General features: G+C 40.6%; 1 protein-coding gene across 3 annotated transcripts in view; it reads right to left on the reverse strand.

Moving 5' to 3' along the window:
- birc6 (baculoviral IAP repeat containing 6) overlaps positions 1-18,504 on the reverse strand; it is a 100,267-nt gene that overhangs the window by 18,844 nt on the left and 62,919 nt on the right. For all 3 annotated transcript variants that reach the window (XM_029127536.3, XM_055502776.1, XM_029127535.3), the window contains exons 50-64: positions 16,163-16,442; positions 15,824-16,080; positions 15,085-15,193; positions 13,641-13,877; positions 11,867-12,716; positions 11,619-11,762; positions 10,485-10,614; positions 10,168-10,299; positions 9,093-9,254; positions 8,838-9,011; positions 7,706-7,905; positions 6,886-7,222; positions 6,501-6,718; positions 6,022-6,186; positions 5,593-5,764 (exon numbers count right to left, since the gene is read on the reverse strand). In XM_029127536.3, the coding sequence (XP_028983369.1) occupies positions 5,593-5,764; positions 6,022-6,186; positions 6,501-6,718; positions 6,886-7,222; positions 7,706-7,905; positions 8,838-9,011; positions 9,093-9,254; positions 10,168-10,299; positions 10,485-10,614; positions 11,619-11,762; positions 11,867-12,716; positions 13,641-13,877; positions 15,085-15,193; positions 15,824-16,080; positions 16,163-16,442 (3,567 nt within the window). The remainder of the gene's footprint in view (positions 1-5,592; positions 5,765-6,021; positions 6,187-6,500; positions 6,719-6,885; positions 7,223-7,705; positions 7,906-8,837; positions 9,012-9,092; positions 9,255-10,167; positions 10,300-10,484; positions 10,615-11,618; positions 11,763-11,866; positions 12,717-13,640; positions 13,878-15,084; positions 15,194-15,823; positions 16,081-16,162; positions 16,443-18,504) is intronic.

The following is an 18,504-nucleotide window of genomic DNA, read 5'->3' on the forward strand; positions in this document are numbered from 1 at the left end:
TGTTTGCATTTTGAAGATTTTGCTGTGAACAGACAACATGCGGTCAAAGGAGCTCTCCATGCAGGTGAAACGAGCCATCATTAAGCTGAGAAAAGAGAAAAAAATCCATGCGAGAAATTGCTACAGTATTAGGAGTGGCAAAATCAACAGTGTGGTACATCCTGAGAAAGAAAGAAAGCACTGGTGAACTTAGCAACGCAAAAAGACCTGGACGTCCACGGAAGACAACAGTGGTTTATGATCGCAGAATCATTTCCATGGTGAAGAGGAACCCATTCACAACAGCCAACCAAGTGAACAACACTCTTCAGGAGGTAGGCGTATCAACATCCAAGTCTACCATAAAGAGAAGACTGCATGAAAGTAGATACAGAGGGTACACTGCAAGGTGCAAGCCACTCATAAGCCTCAAGAATAGGAAGGCCAGATTGGACTTTGCTAGAAAGCGTCTAAAAAAGCCAGCACAGTTCTGGAAAAACATTCTTTGTACAGATGAAACCAAAATCAACCTCTACCAGAATGATGGCAAGAGAAAAGTATGGAGAAGGCATGGAGAAGCTCATGATCCAAAGCACACTACATCATCAGTAAAACACTGTGGAGGCAGTGTGATGGCCTGGCGTGCATGGCTGCTAGTGGCACTGGGACACTAGTGTTTATTGATGACGTGACACAGGACAGAAGCAGCCGAATGAATTCTGAGGTGTTCAGAGACATACTGTCTGCGCAGATCCAGGTGAATGCAGTCAAACTGATTGGGCGGCATTTCATAATACAGATGGACAACGACCCAAAACATACAGCCAAAGCAACTCAGGAGTTTATTAAAGCAAAGAAGTGGAATATGCTTGAATGGCCAAGTCAGTCACCTGAGCTTAACCCAATTGAGCATGCATTTCACTTGTTGAAGACTAAACTGCAGACAGAAAGGCCCACAAACAAACAGCAACTGAAAGCCGCTGCAGTAAAGGCCTGGCAGAGCATTCAGAAGGAGAAAACCCAGCATCTCGTGATGTCCATGAGTTCAAGACTTCAGGCTGTCATTGCCAACAAAGGGTTTTCAACCAAATATTAGTAATGACCATTTTATTTTCAGTTATTTCATTTGTCCAATTACTTACGAGCCCATGAAATGAAGGCATTGTGTTTAATAAATGCTTTAGTTTTTCACAGTTTTATGCAATCTTTTTGTTCAACCCATGGAATTAAAGCTGAAAGTCTGCACTTCAATGGCATCTGAGTTGTTTCGTTAGAAATTCACTGTGGTAATGTACAGAGGGCTCTTGCCCTCTTGACTGACAACTCCATCTCCAACATCCTTCTACCAATTTATTTACTATCCCTCCTCTGCACATGTCCAAACCATCTCAATCTGGCCTCTCTGACTTTGTTATTAACACAGGCAACATGACCTGTCCCTCTGAGCTCATTCCTGATTCTGTACAACCTTGTCACTCCTAAGGAAAACCTTAACATCTTCATCTCTACTGCCTCCATCTCTGCCTCTTGTCTCTTTCTCACTGCTACCGTCTCTAAACCATACAGCAGAGCTGGTCTCACCAGTGTCTTGTACACCTTTCCCTTGAGTCTTGCTGACACATCTCTGTCACACAACACTTCTGACACTTTCCTCCACCGCCTCTTCACCTTTTTTCCACACTCGCCACACTGTTCTACCTTGACCCCTCTCGTTTAGACACATGTATTCTGTCTTACTTCAACTGACTTTCATGCCTCTTCTTTATAGAGCAAACCTCCACCTCTCCAGCTCTTCCTCCACCTGCTCTCTACTATTACCGCAGATCATAATGTCATCCGCAAACATCATTGCCCAGGGAGATTCCTATCTGACCTCTTCTGTTAGCCTGTCCATCAGCATAGCAAACAAGAAAGAACTTAAAGCTGATCCTTAGTGTAGTGCCAGAGATTAAAGATCGGCACCAGAATGCTTCTCCTTTATTCCTCAGGTATCTTCATGATCTGTAGAAACCTGTTGAACAAGCTAGGTAAAAACTCCATTGCTGTCTCTAATAGACACTTCTACGCCTCTACAAGTACGTCATCAAGACCAACAGCCTTTCCACTCGTCATCCTTTTCAGAGCTTTCCTCACCTCATCCTTTTCTAATCTCTGCTATTTCCTGCTCCACAACATCCACATCTTCCTCCCTTCTTTCCCCGTCATTTTCCTCATTCATCAGCTCCTCAAAATACTCTACATCTTCTCTGCACACTTTCCTGGGTTGTTAGCACCTTTCCATCACTGTCTTTAATCACCCTTATCTGTTGCACATACTTCCCATCTCTATCTCTCTGTCTGCTAGCCTATAGAAGGGCTTCTGTCCTTCCTTCGTGTCTAACATGTCATACAGCTCATAAGCTTTCTGTTTGGCCTTTGGCACCTTCTTCTTTGCTCTGAGCTTCCTTGTACTCATGTCTCCTTTCGTCAGTCCTTTCTACATTGCAATTCTTTTTAGCCAACCTCTTCCTCTGAATGCAGTCCTCTACCAAGTGTCTTTGTGTTGTTTCCTCCTTTCAGAGGACAAACCTAGCACATTCCTACATGTTTCTCTGATAACCTCTGCTGTAGTTTCCCAGTCATCTGGAAGCGCATCCTGACCACACAGAGCCTGTTTCAGTTTCTTCATTCTTTAGCTTCCACCATTTGGTCTTCTTTTCTGTTTTCCCTCTCTTCTTATTCCTGACCACCAGAGTCATTTTTCACACCACCATGTGGTGCTGTCTGGCTACACTCTCTTCTACCACCACTTTGCAGTCACTAACCTCTCTCAAATGACCTTGTCTACATAGGATGTAGTCCACCTGCATGCTCCTACCGCCACTCTTGTATGTCACTCCGCTTTCCTCTCTCTTTTGGAGAGAAAGTCTGCTCTAGCCACTAACCTCTCTCCTCTGGGGATACTCTCCATGACCTCATCAAATTCACTCCAGAATCTCCTTCTCTTCTAACTCATAGCCAACTTGTGGAGCATACCCACTAACTAAATTCACCATCACCCCTTCAATTTCTACCTTTAGGCTTCTCATCCTGTCTACAACTCTTTCCACCTTTAGGTAAAAAGAGAACATTGTTCACAAACGTCCCCTTCAGGATCACTCCTACGCCGTTTCTCTTCCTATCTACACCATGGTGGAACAGTTTGTATGCTTCCCCAATACTATGTGCTTTGCTGCCTTCCACCTAGTTTCCTGCACACACAGTACATCCACTTTCCTTCTCTCCATCATGTCTGCCAGCTCTGCTTCTGTGCTCCTCTCATTGTGCGCTATTGTGCCCTATAAAAGGCTAAACGACAAAACTGTCAATCGTGAAAATGATCATTATTCACAACAGATAAGAACGATAAACAATTAATACAGACACGCGTCTGCAATAAGATGAGAGGATAAAAAAACATGAGCAAAAAGGTGCAAACATATATTCGATAGCCCTGTTAGATGGTTTGTTAGAGAAGGGGTGTCAAACTGCGAGAACCACACAGCCAGCACACACCCTGTCTTCAGCATCAACATTAGTCGGTGGTTTAATGTAGAGACTTCCTATTAGTTGCTAAGCACAGAGTGTGAGTTTATCTTCTCCTTAACGTTTGCGTGTTTGAGTGACCAGCATTTATGTTGGTTTGAACCTCATCAATCTCTAGTTGTGAGATCAGGTGTTTCTTGCAAATATTAGCGTACTCTGCTACTAGTTGTTTTGGTGTTGGTCTAGAGTGGGTTTTAAAGTAACCATATCTCCCACATCCTTACAGAAAAGCATTGCATTAACACATGTTTCGCTATACACATGTTTATTATCTTTGTGTGTATTGGAACAAAACAAAAGAAAAAGGAAAAAGACAGATTTGACATAATGTCACATAAAACTCCAAATGTGGGCTGTACAAAATTATTGGCACCTTTCACTTAATATTTGGTTGCACACCCTTTGGAAAAAATAACATCAGTCGTTTCCTTTAACCATCAATAAGCTTCTTACACCTCTCCTTTAGATCTGAACTCATTGCTGGCCACTTCAGAACTCTCCAGCGCTTTGTTGCCACCCATTTCTGGGTATGTATGTTTGGGGTCATTGTCCTGCTGGAAGATCCAAGCTCTTTGATGCACATCCAGCGTTCTGACACTGGGCCCTACTTTGCGACCCAAAATCCTTTGGTAATCCTTAGATTTCATGATGCCTTGCACGTAGTCAAGGCACCCAGTGCCAGAGGCACAAAAACAACCCTAAAACATCTTTCAACCACCACGATATTTAACTATCGGTATTGCGTTCTTTTCTTTGTAGGCCTCGTTCTGTTTTTGGTAAATAAGATGTTTCCCAGAAGGATTGTGGCTTACTCAAGTATATTTTGGCAAACTGTAGTCTTGTTTTTTATTTCTCTGTGTCAGCAGTGGGGTCCTCCTAGGTTTCCTGCCATAGCGTTTGTTTTCATTTAAATGTCAACAGATAGTTCATGCAGACACAGATGCACCCTGAGCTTGCAAGACAGCTTGAATTTCTTTGGAACTTGTTTGGGGCTGCTTATCCACCATCCGGACTAGCCTGTGTTGCAACCTTTCATCAATTTCTCTCTTCCATCCTTGCTCAGGGAGATTAGCTACAATGCCATGGGCTGCAAACTTCTTGAAGATTATGTGCACTGTGGACAAAGGAAACTTGTAACCTTGAGATTGTTGATATTTTTCCACAAGTCCTCAGACAGCTTTCTTCTCCTCATTCTCAATGCTTAGTGTGGCGCACACAGACACACAATGCAAAGACTAAGTCAACTTCTATCTATTAAATGCACAGGTTTTCTGCCATTAACGCGTTGATGAGTTTCAGTGAGTTTCACCTTAAAATAAATAGACAATAGACAAACACTTGGTGAGAAGATGAGATTTATAATAAACCCCGGGAGGTAGGAAATTCTCCCAAAAGATAATAAGACAACGTACAAGAGGCGTTATTGTTAAAAAAAATTGTTCTGGGTACGTTAACGCATTAATTGTCTGTTAATGCAGTTTATTTTTATTATAAATATTTGGAAGGTCTGTTGCTCACTTGCTCTAAATACGAGTTGTATTAAAATAAGAGGACAATAAAGTTGACGGCGTTACAACGCTGTTGCTCTTACGGGAGACTAGTAGTTTTAAAATAAAAATGCACAATATACTACTTTTGAATTATACTGAATACTTTCTTGAGCTCAGATGAGTTATATTTACAGAATTTATAAACTTACAGTTCATTTGACTACTTTCTAAACCAGGTTGTCTGAAAGTTGATTCATTACAACTACTTTCTTTCTAGAGCAGAATTTTTTCCTCACAGAGCTTTTACAGTCTGTGTCCTTCATGGGGAACTTCACTGATAATCGGTATTCTCACACACACACACACACACACACACACACACACACACACACACACACACACACACACACACACACACACACACACACACACACACACACACACACACACACACACACACACACACACACACACACACACACACACACACAGGTCAAGAGAGAATGCTGCCTCTCTTACTTATGGTGTGGTGATTGCACGTAATTCTCAGATGCCTTACCTGAGTCATTGCGTAGGTAGGAGGACATAGCAGGGATGAGACAGGACTGACTCAGGAGCTCCTGCAGCACTGTTGGTAGTGCTGAAGTGTTGTGGGCTCTGCTGGCCGCTGAACAACCATCAGCATGTTGGAAGCTACTCAACCCTGCTGGGTTAATGTAGCTTGCCAATACCTGTTTAAAACGGCAGTGCAGAAGCAAAAAAAGTTAAAAAATGAAACTAACTTGTTTGAGTTGAAACACTGATTCAAAGGCATATAGTCATGATAACTAATGGTACCCCAGAAATAAGTTAACCAAGGTCCCCCAAAAATGGGAGACTGTTGAGCAAGAAACACATAAACATAACACAAACCTGAAAAAATATATTCATATATAAATAGAATACAGTGTGTCACATTTTGAAGTTGGACACTGATTTGTAGTCCTACCTGCAGTAGACATGTGACATGCTCCTCTTCTAGTCGTTGTTTGGTTAGGGCCTGCTCTACGTCCCAGCCTGAAGCTGTAGATCCTGTACCAAAACCAGTTCCTTTTGCCCAGTAGAGCTGCTGCTCCTCACTGGTCCCCCCACCATGGCAAGTAGATATCTGTGGCTGTAACAACATTTCATACACTAACTAGATAAAGTATTTCCCGCCCTAGGTGGGTCATCGAACTTGGGTTTCCAGGCATCAGAGCCAAGCACTTTAACCAAAAGGCATTGTGAAGCCAATAACAAGTTACTAAGAACAGCTTTTAAACAAATTTCTTACAAAATATTTTGAAAAACAGGAGAGAGTTGGGTAACTTCAAGTGGCCATTGCCTTATATACAATAAAAGTCCTCATAGACTTAGGAGACAGCCTTAGAAAAGCAAATTGGATAGTAGGAATCACAATAACATCCTGTGAATGTGTGTAGGCCATACCTCTGAAACACTAGTGCTGGCATTTGGGTTTCGTGGAGCATGGTGGCTAAGAGCTGACAGACAAGCCAGGATAAGGTGGATGGCACCAATCTCCAGAGCCATGCGGCGTAGAAGCAAGCCATCATCAGTGGTTAGAGGAGTGCTGCTAAATAACGCACGCAAGACGTGGAATGGCAACGTGGGTAACACATTGGCTGATGGAGACTGCAGGATATGACCTAAGAAAAGCAAAGCAGATAAATAACTTACAAAACTGAAAGTATTTTTGTGTATTTTGTTTAGAACTAACATTTGAAACTGGTCCCAAACCTGAAACTAATATTGTTGCTTTTTGAATGGCATATTAGTTAATTAAATTAATTAAATTAGGTGATTTCAGACTTACTGCCCTCTCCATCATCTGTGACACCAAGAACGAGTCGCAGCAGACACTGGGCGTGCTTCCTCTCTTTCAGCAGCACTTCTGCATAGCCTGGCAGGCGCAGGAACAGCCCAAAAGCTGCTAGTGAGTGAGCAGGAATAGGGGACATAGCTTGCACTGAGGACGATGATGAAGATGACGTTGATGATTGGGACGGCTGCTTATTGATGGGTGGTTCTGCAGCAATAGACTCCGGCGCCTCATAAACCAATTCACCCGACTGTTCAATGGTTACCCACTCAAATTGATCACTATCCTTAGGCTTCTCCTGTGTGGCCGAGGGCACCACTGGGGCACTGACCTGTAAATAACCATTCAGAAGGAGAGAGAGTATGAGCGTATGAACATTTTATTTCAATAGGGACATTGACTTACACACACAGTCAATATTATATTACAGAACAAAGTAAACCAAGCTATCTAACCACAAAAAAGTAAAGATGCTTTTACTGGAGCCTTAGAACTCATCACACAGTAAATTAATGCATTAGTTTACTAGTGTCGGAATTGTCATTTTTTAGAATTATCATTTTAATCCCTTAGCTACCGAATTCTAGTGATGATTCTGACATAGCTATACACATAGCAATAATAATCTGATTACATTGTGCTTAACTACTTAACAATCCTTCATGTACATGTATAATCAACAAGTGCAGTCCTTAACTTGTTAATAGATTTTGTTTATTTCAATTAAGCAAAACTTGCTTAATAAAATAAAATACCAAACTAATTGAACCAAACCGATCTTCTATGCATGGGCTTGTTCCTCCCCGAGTCTTACCTGCTGAATGACATCGGGATAGAGCATAGGGAGCCTCTCTGCAATAAGGGCCAATCCACCCATGCCTGCAAAGACCTGCAGGGGTGACTGAATGGGATTAGTCTCCAGCAGAATTTCATCGGTGGTGGCATCTAGACATTCTTCACTGGGTACCATTGGGTCATCCTCAGGACAACTATTCAGCATTTCACAGTGATCCACTGCAAGGACAGCAGAGAGAGTAGTATTTTGTGTGGGAAACATTCAGCAGTATATTTAACATTTCCTTGTACATAAAGATCCTAAACCAAACTAAATGTGAGGCTCTATCTGCAAGGTTTTACGTAATTACATTTGTGAGATGTTCAAATGCATGCTATGAAAATAATCAAAATACAAGAGTAAAAAACGTTGACGTTGCATCACTACAATGAACACTGAAACAGTTTACAGCACCACAGACTTAACGATGAATGATTTGATGGAAACTGAAAACAAAAATTTCATTTCATCACAAGGGTCATCTCTTGTATGACTTCTGTTGTGCTGTTCATACTGCTGTCATTTTTTGTTGTTACTTGTTATTTGTCATGTTATGCTGGTCTAGTTCTTTGTGTGTGTCAGCACACAGTTGAGTGCAAAATTATTTATACCTCTGGAAAAGTTTTGTAACTTTTTTGGACCAGAAATAACACTTCTGAGGCTTCTCTCAAAAGATAATAAAACTATGTCAGTGTGGAAAAACTAATACTCATCATTTATTTAGAAGCCTAGAAGGTGTTTGCTTGTTGTAATAGCTAATAAAGGCTGTTCTATTGATTATTGAGAAGTGATGAATGTAGATGATGTGTAGAAAATGCCACTTTTTCTTCAAATGTAAATAAAAGATGAGTAAAAATTTTTTCTCCCCCCCTTTCTCTTGCACATTGCCTTGTCTTTTGGGAAAGGCGTGTATCATTTCTGGTCAAAAACAAACAAAAAAAAAAACCTTGCTGGTTGAATAAAAGTAACTTCAGGTCAGAATTTGCCAAGGGTATGAATAATTTCGGGAGTGTATGTGTGCACATATACACACATAAATACACAGATATACAGTGTGTGTACATGTGTCTTTTTACTACAGTTAACATACTCGAGAGCTGTATCTCAGTACCTTTTTCTGTATGCAGCCTCTTAAAAGAGTCAGTTTTAGACAGACCAGGGTCAGAGATGATCTTTGAGCCAAGTTTCACGATCAGGTTGATGGACTGGTAGCCTTGTGGCAGTTTGCGGTCGTACAGCAGCGCCAGTAACTGGGCAAGTGTCAACTCAGGTGGGAGGGGCTGACCTGAAGGACCAAACAACAAACTACAATGTCCATGTTCTGAAAGATGGAACTTGGCATGTAACCTTACATTTCGTATGATACCTGGTAGCAGCTTATGGTAGAGGTGGAAGACAGGCACGCTGATGGTTTTCGTAGAGGGATCCATACTAGATGACGCAGTTAACTTATCATTCATCACACGACCCCTTCTTGATGGGGGTCGAGGAGGAGTTGAAAGAGCACGCTTGGACTGGGATTTTAAACCTGAGACGCGAAATTAAAAGACCAATCATATGTTAATACTTAAATTAAAAAAGTTAAAGCTAATAAAATTCCCCCCCCCCCTCATTGGAGCAGTGTTATTTCTTTCTTTTTTTCCAGCAACCAGCTGCTGAAACCAAGCAAATCAGTTAAGCAAACAATCGGCGCAAAATAAATAAGTAGGGCTGTACCTTAGGCTGACACATTCATAACTAAACAACTGCTGTACTGTGATTTACCTTTGAAATTAATATTAATACCAATGGTAGTGTTAAGGTATTTGCACACACTCATACAAACATATACATATATCATATACACACAAACATATGAATTGTTATACATAATCTCATAATACTTATTAGTAGCCATGACATACAACATCACAACTTCCATATTCACACATTATTGATATTGGTAGCGATAAGTACCAGTGATACTTACAGCTAAGTTTAGAAAGCCTATTTATTAGCTCAGGTGTTGGGTGTCCCACTACAAGGTTAGTAAAGCTGTAGCTTAACATTGTTCACCGAATGGGTGAGGCAGACGTTGTTGCATGAACAATACAACAACAACATTATATTTAGAAAAAAAATCATTTTTTAATGCCAGTCTTATGTGATTGGTTTTTAATGTGTTCCAGACAATGCTCATTAAAACGACAACTTCCCAGCATGTCGATGCGATCATCTTTGACACACTTTAAAGTGAGTGGAGGGGTTACATGTGAAAACAGATGGCAGGCTACCATCACATGCACGGAGAACCTAGCAAGGATCCTCCTGAGCAGTTTGAAAATACTCTCTCGCGCTCTCTCTCTCTCTCAGATAACCACAAAGGATATATTAAATAAAAACACAGAAACCATTGTCACCTATTATGATTCTAATTAATTTAGAAAAAAGGGACTATGTACCTGAGGCCACAACAACGCTGTAGTTGTCCTGAAAGCTGCTGTCAGCTTTCATCTTCTCCTTCTCCTCGTGATTATTCTTGTCCTTGTCCTCCTTCTGCTCATTGATCAGCTTTGCTGTAATGCTGGGTGTGTCTGTGTGAACAAACATCTGGGACTTGCATGACTGTAACTAATATGTTTGTGGTACGCTGTTGTACTACTTTTTTAACCAGCAGTGTTACAGTCCATGTACGATAACAAAATTGGTACGGATTAAATTGGGGCCGCTCCATAGTACGGGAATTATAGTACTGAAGAATGTTCCTTGAAAAACATACCAGACACACGATCGAGGACGTCAGCCAGTGTGGTGGAGACAGGAAGATGGAGGGTTCGGTACTTGTGGCCTGCTCCATACATGGAATGTTGGATCATGTGGCTGGTGGCATTAATGCGGCCTTTGTATAACTATAAACCAAAGAAATGGTTTTGTTTTACTCAGTTATAAAAACACATGTATATGGAGCGTCCTGATTTACTTCAGGTAGTCAAGCGTTTTTGAAAAGCTCCATGGTGTTTGCTAGTACATTTCATGTGAGACACTCTAAATCATCTCTGTAGGAAAACCTATGAATAATGAAAAATGAGATATCATTAATTACTCTTGCTTTTAGCAGGTTACTATATTAAACTGTAAATTTATAAAGACAAAATATTTTCTGGTCATTTTGCAAATAAATTATTTTCCAGTTTTTACTTTTCAAAATTCAATGCATTAGGGTGTCAAGAGAGAGTACACAAGGTTGAATCAGTTTGAACCAAACATTCACACATACTATTTAATAGCACTTTACTGCATTCTAGTAGTTGTGAGTTCATGTTTAACAGGGATTGGGGTATGGCTAGTGTTCAAAAGCCATGAATCAGAAATATTTTCAGAGGATGGGCCCAGCAATTCCTAACTTATTTACGGGACTATCCAAATTTCCGGGTTATTAATGTGTATTTTCAAATGTGTATCTAATGATATGATATCTACCTATTACTTTGTACAGCAAGTTGTTCATTAGCTGTGGATTACATCTGCACAGCAATCAGAAAAGACTGTTCCTTATAAAATTGATTCAGTTAGGCAAAGAGCATCTGATTCAAAACAGACATCGTTGTTGACCATGATTGTTGTGTTTTCTTGATGTTTGGTCAAGGCAGGTTTCCTGCCCCATCTATTAAAAAAAAAGACAAGAATATTCTAATTTCGCTGCTACTACTGTACTGGAACAATCTTTTCCTCAAAGGTAGTGGTAGGAATATATATATGATTAATTAATGTATTTATTTGATCTCCAACAAAAGACACCTAAGCAGTACTGTAAATGCCCTACAGCAATATAAGACAGTACATAAACCTCTTTTTGTGTGTTCCTGTGAAAAGGAGATTTAATGGATACTTGAAAATGGACAAAGTTACGCACCGGACAGGGAGATTGTAGGAAGACTGTGACCTTCTCATCCTCCAGCATGAGCTGCAGAAAAAGCCTCCGTATGAAGCCTGAGATGTTCCCAGAAACTGGCACATTGTTTTGCTGGGGTGCAGACTGAAAAAGCTCACAAAGGACCTGTTGGAATACAGATTCATGGGAATAAATATGATTCAAATGAACAAAATAGCCTCATTATTACCCACATTCTTATATAAACAATATGTACTGTATGAAGAGACCTGTGCCATCAGTCGCTGGTTGTTGGGGTGACAGGAGATGCATTGAAGAAAAAATGCTACAGTGGCATTTTCCAGAGCTGTCCTCTGCTGGGTGGTAAGCCCTTCTTCTTGCTCAGAAGATGCTAGAGAAAAGCGTGAGCCTGATGGTAGAGTGCAAAATGGAGAGGTACCTGCAGATGTTCCAGAGCTAAGAGGTTGACAGTCTTTGTTGTTACCAGCATTAGCACTGGCATGGCAGAGAAGGAAGAGCAGCGCCGTCCACAATGAGTTGACCTCTGGTCCTCCTAGCCAGTCTTTCATAGCATTACTGTTGCCTACTTCTGTTAGGAAGTGTAGCACAGGAGCAGCTAGCTCTGCAGACAGGGTTGGCCAACACTGAGGCGAGTGATAGTGGTGATGATAGTACCGCTTGTCAGCCTGACCAGCAGGCAGAGGAAGGTCAGCACTGGCCAGATGGCCAATGCAGAACTGCACCAAACTTCGAACCAGCATTGAGGGTAGGCCTGAATCCAATAGCTGCTCTATGGCTCCTGGAGACTGTGAAGCAGCTGCCAGTGTGGTTAACTGTGCCTCAGATAGATTAATGGGGGGTCTCACATGCTTTGAATCATCTGTAAGTCCTGTAGCATTTGTGTTGGCGTCGTGTTGCTTTTTGCTATCATCAGTTATTGCAAGGCGGTGGTGCTGGGCATGAGTGTGGCTGGTATTGAGCTCTGGGACAATCCCCATCCAAGACATGAGTAGAGAGAAGTAGCTGGGGTGGATGTGACACATGGAACACAGCAGGCTGTCCACAGCCTTCTTCAACACAATGTTGCACGGCAGTGACATAGACCAGTTATATATCATTCTAGAGAGAAGGACAATAATGGCAATCAGTAATCAACCAGAAATTTAATGTCTACGTGTTGCTTATGTTTATCAAAAGGACATAAACAGAGTGGATATTCTTAGATTAGTTTATGGTAATTTTAATGACTCAGCTTACAATTTTTGTAATAAGTTACATTCATCCAAAATGTCAAAGTCTGGTATTTATACCAGCAGTCTCCAACCGCCAGGCTGTGGGTCAATTAGTACAGTGCCACACAGGAAGCATACCTAATATTCTAATTTGGAAATTGTCAGACTACCAGAACGTACACTTAATACTGATAAATTAAAGCTGCCAAACTAGCAAACAAACAAGTTTGGAAAGTTTATTTATGGAGGGTAAAAGAGCCAGTGAGGAGACAGATGAAAAGCCTATGCCTTCAAAGAAAAAGAAAGCTGAATTTAACAATAATAATTACCTAGAGTCATACTTAAAATGAATCTATATGACAGGTTGTTCCCACGCATCATGTCTGCACTGCATAATATATAGCAAACGGCTCTAATGAAACAATGAAGCCTTCAAAACTGCTTTGCCATTTGGAGACCAAGCAAGTTTTTTATTATATTTAGAAAATACCAATTTCTATGCTGGTGGAATTTTATTGTATTTTTGTATCCGGCACAGATTACCTTAAGGATTAGTCTGTGAAAATATTGTGAAATTAAATCGGTCCATGGCGCAAAACAGGTTGGGGGTCCGCTGATTTATACAAGTAAAACCTTTCCTCATTCTGTTGTACACCCACTTATATTACAAAGCAGTCTAAAGCTTCAATTTTTGGTCTAACATTATACACTATATACAGACTAACAGTACACCTGGTCACAGCTTTATTGAGACTGCTCCTGTTTTGCATAGGTTTGTATAATAAAAACTGTATTAAGGATTTAGACTTACTCAAAAAGGTTTCTGTTGAGCAAAGAAGGAAGGTCGTAGTCCACAGGCAGGTCATAGCTGTGCCACAAGATGGCTGCCACACAGTGGAGGTGGGAGGGTGAAGGCATAAGGAGACCATACTCTCTTGATGAAGCAGAACAGTAGTCGGCACCAGCCCCAGTGTATTCCATGGGGCTGCTTATCCTATGGGCTGCCACCCGTGAAGAATCATGGACCCACTGAAGGAGAGCCTGGATCCTGGAAAGTTAAGATTACAAACATCTAAAATTACAAACATACATTTTGACAAATACAAGTTTGGAAAACTGTGCAGTATGTTCCAAGTCAGTAAGTAGGAGCTGAGTCAAAGTGTGATTTATACAGTGTATGGTAACTTATAGAAATAGATAACAAGGAGCTTATGAGTCTATTACCAAAAATATATTTTGACTCTTTTTTGGTTGTTACTCTTTCTGTAACTGTATGGACCATTTAAGGTAATGTCATCATGCTGATGTTACAAAATATACCAGTGTTCTACAATATTTACAGTGATATTTCACAATAAATTACAATATTGTCACTTAACAGGATTTAATTATGCAGTATTATTAGCAGTTTAATACAATACAAAGCAAAAATAAATAACTTTTACTGAAATTCCAGCAGATGTAGCTTTTACACAGATAGACGTGAGTATACAGTAATGTTAACGTTACTTAACTTCACGTTACTGGTGGTCACTTTAGGTTTGAGGCTGCTTATTTTTAAACAGACTCATAAGTACTGTAAATGTTGGAGAGTTCAAAATCATTGCTAACTCCATTTTACCACCTACTAACTGAAAGTTTAGCTACACTAAGTTTAAATGCTTCAGCATTACTCATTATCAGTTTTATTATCCTACGCAATTTCTCATACTGGTAACGCCTAGTGACCTGTACCCATTGGTTTTCCGTTGTTTAGCTCTAATTTAACTGCCGGTAGTTTTATTTTCAGCCCTCTCACTTTTAAACAGGCTCAGAATATAAACATTGGAGGGTACAGTACCATTACCAACTCCGTTTTGGCATAAAATTTTAGCTAACTTTTTTAATCATTTTTTGAACTTATACTAGTTAATGTTAACAGATAAGTGCCAGACCTGTCTTTAATGTATGCCACAACTTTGCATTTTTAACACAAAGTTGCTAAACGGTTCTATTTTTGGGGCATCTCATTTGTTTCAGGTACGCCAACAGCATGGATTCTGTCTGTTGAGGAACAGGTGGTTCCTGTAAAGTGGCTTTACACTTTATTTTTATATTACTTTAGTTTCTCAACAAAAACTAACAATGTTGCTCTTGATTTTGTTTTTACAGGTGCTTCTTGGGAATTAATCCAGAGTTTAAGTCAAAAGAGGCAACCTGGACCCCATCAATCAAAGTCTGTATCTACATCAAAAAAGGTTAGGGTTACAGTGTACCTGTCTCTAGTTCCAGAGTCTTGTGTGGTGCCCATCTGGTACAAAATATCAATGGTAGAGTCTGAAGAAAGGCCATTTAATCGTCCAAACAGCAGAGGACTGTTCAGATCTACAAAGACAGAATCAAAAACCAGAATGACTAACATGACATTAATGTTTTATGGTCTAAAATCACTTTCTACCCTGTAAACTATTTATCCTAGCCATCACATTACAAATAATTTGTACGTAAACACAAACCTACTTAAAGCCTGACCTTTGAGCCCAAATATGCAGAAAAAAGGCTTAGATAATAGTGACAAAGTGATTTATTACATTGATTAGGTTTGCCCTTGCCAGTTTAGGTGCAGTATGTTGAATGAGCTGACCTAGTGTGTGTCTGACAAAACCAATCTAACATACTTCAAATTGCATTACATAAAACTTTTTATTTTACCTCAAACCGTATTTCTTGTACCTTGTAAACTGTTCTAGGAAACACTTTTAATTGTAAAGAGGATATAAACTTTAACTTATAATAAAGCAGAAATTTGGGAAGCTTTGAAATACACTTGCAGTTCAGAAGTACTTGTGCCAGTTGGTGGAGCAATACAACATTTAAATTTAGCCTATGTTTAAACCGTTCATATTTAAGCAAAAGAAAAGGTTTCTTCAACATTTCAGTAGTAAGACCTTTTGAATTTTAAGATCTGTTGCCCATTAAAACATTGCAGGTCACACACAGCTTTTGCTGACTCACTAGCTGGGTCGGTGCCAGAGGCAGCACAGTTCCTTAGCAGAATGTCAATAAGCTTGAGTCCGATGTGAGTTGACTGCAGGCCAATCTTGACTAACACAGCTTCGATGTTGGGTGAGTGCATGCCACAATAAGGTGACATAAGCAGTGCTGCACAAGTCTGAAGCAGGTTGGCAGTGGGTGCTGCAGCACTGGCCATCATGGACTCCAGTTCACTGACGTGAGAGAGGCAATGGTGAAGGAGACGGAGCCAACCAATGCTGTAAGATAGGAAGGGAATGTTAAAAAGGACACGTATATAAAACAGATATAGAAACACTCACTCTTAGATTGGTTTGATACCTGGTTTTAGAAACCTGGTCCTCAGACGGTAAGAAGGGATTGTTTACTGTTGCAGAGGAGGTGTTACCAAATGCCGTCAAGCCCAAGAGCTTGATCTGAGACAGACCCAAGGTGTTGGCATCACGAGGCCGGTGCAGCCTCAGGCAAACAGCTGAAGCAACCTCTGCCTTCACTAGCTGAATCTTTATGTATGTTAGGCCACTGGTGATAACTGGTGTGGAAAGTGGTAACATGTTCACCCCATCGGCACTGATCTCAACTGACACCGAGGATGGGCAAGCTGGTTGGTAGAGGAAGAACAGAAACAGTGTTTCAACAAAAACAAAAGACAAATTGCAAAGTAGTCACACCCGTTAGACCCAGATTTTGTTAATAACAATTACAAGAGTATTTGTATCTGATTGAGATTTTACATCTTACACATATACATACATTCGTGTATATACGTATACATACATACATACATGCATACATACTCACTCTATGAGTACAGCAGTATTAATATACAGTCGTAGCACTTCAATGTGTCAGCCTTTACGGCAATCTGTTTGCATTTTCAGCGCGGCATCACCGGGTTTTTAGCGCGTTGGAGCTGTGTTGCGTCTATTTGGCCTATAGGTGGCGATCAGCCCCCACACTGGCCTTTATGAGGCTGTCTTATACATATGTTACATAGGCCCATGTAGAGTAACGTCACAACGCCTCTGTGGTGTAATGGTTTGTTTATTGTTAACAGCCTTGACATGTCAATTTTTTAACCCGGGTTCGAATCCCGGTGGAAGCAGGAGTTGTAATTACTGAACATTTTTATATTTTCGTATACAAGATAGGCTGCCTGTATTATTTAGCAGAGCTACAGCCATGTTCCCAAGAGGTTCACCAGCCGCTTTCGGCAGTGAGTCATACACGGACGTTGTTCTGCCCGCTTTCATGTAGACACGGAACTCTTCCCAGTTTTTTTAAATGTAGATTTTGTTAATTTCGTTATTCATTTACAACAACATGCAAATGCTAAAAATTTTCTGAAAAGATGACTGTACACCCATCTAGTTTGGGTGAACAGAAAACGCTTGAAAATTTTATATTCCGTTTATTTCGTTATTACTCCTTTCACCTGTACCACATAAAGTCATTGCAGAGCTACAGCCATGTTCCTACGAAGTTAACCAGCTGTTTATTTCGTTATTTCCTCTTTCATGTCCGTCTGGTGAATGAAAGTGGGCGGGGCCATCCACGTCCCAGAGCAGGGACACTGGGGGAAGGGAAACACGCATCAACACGCAGGACAAAGATCTGCGTTTCTCTGCTGCTACAACCTCGGCTGCGTTGGGTTGTTAGTCTCCCTTTCACCTGTACCATATGAAATGTGTTCCTGCGAAGTTGATCAGCCGCTTTCAGAATCCGAATCGTTTTTATTCCCCAGGTTTGAACAGGGCAAACATTATTTTTATTTGTTTAAAAAAATCCCATACGGTTTGCACTGTAATGTCACCAAAAATTACGAAAAAACGACAGTACAGTTTTAATAAATGTGCATTAAAAATATAAACAGAAAACGCTTGAAAGCGTTTCCTTTTTATATTCCGTTTATTTCGTTATTTTCCCTTTCCCCTGTACCACACCGCCATGTTCCCAAGAGGTTCACCAGCCGCTTTCAGCGTGACAAACGCATGGACGTTGTTCTGCCCGATTTCATGTAGACACAAAACTCATCAAAGTAAAAGGGAGCGCAGTGCAGCGTTTGCAATTACAACAGGCTGAAAGAGGAGGCTGTAGCAGAGGAACACAGGTCTTTGTCCTGTATGTTGATGCGCCCAGCCTCCACAGTCAGCGCTTACCTTTGCTACGGGACGTGGATGGCCCCGCCCACTTTTATTTATCAGACAGATATGAAAGTAGGAATAACGAAATAAACGGAATGTAAAGTAAAATGCTCTCAAGAGTTTTGTCTACATCAAAGCGGGCAATCACATGTGAACGTTTTAATTTTTTTTGTAAATAAAAATAATGTTTGCCCTGTTCAAACCTGGGGAATAAAAATGATTGTGATTCTGAAAGCGGCTGATCAACTTCGTAGGAACACATTTTATGTGGTACAGGTGAAAGGGAGACTAACAACCCAACGCAGCAGAGGCTGTAGCAGCAGAGAAACAATTTATTTATTTTTATTATATGATATTCTCTACAACTTAGCAGTGGTAGTCTGCCAGACCTGTGTGAAATACCATAAGAAGAGCGTTTTAAAAAAAGTCAAGTGAAAGGTTTTGGCGTCCCACAGCCTACGTAGGTGCAGCTGATCACGCTGCCCGATCTCCCATGGAGCTTTTCTTTGTCTCGGAGCT

The sequence above is a fragment of the Betta splendens genome, chromosome 15, assembly GCF_900634795.4.
Source record: "Betta splendens chromosome 15, fBetSpl5.4, whole genome shotgun sequence".
In the NCBI taxonomy this organism is placed as follows: Eukaryota; Metazoa; Chordata; class Actinopteri; order Anabantiformes; family Osphronemidae; genus Betta; species Betta splendens.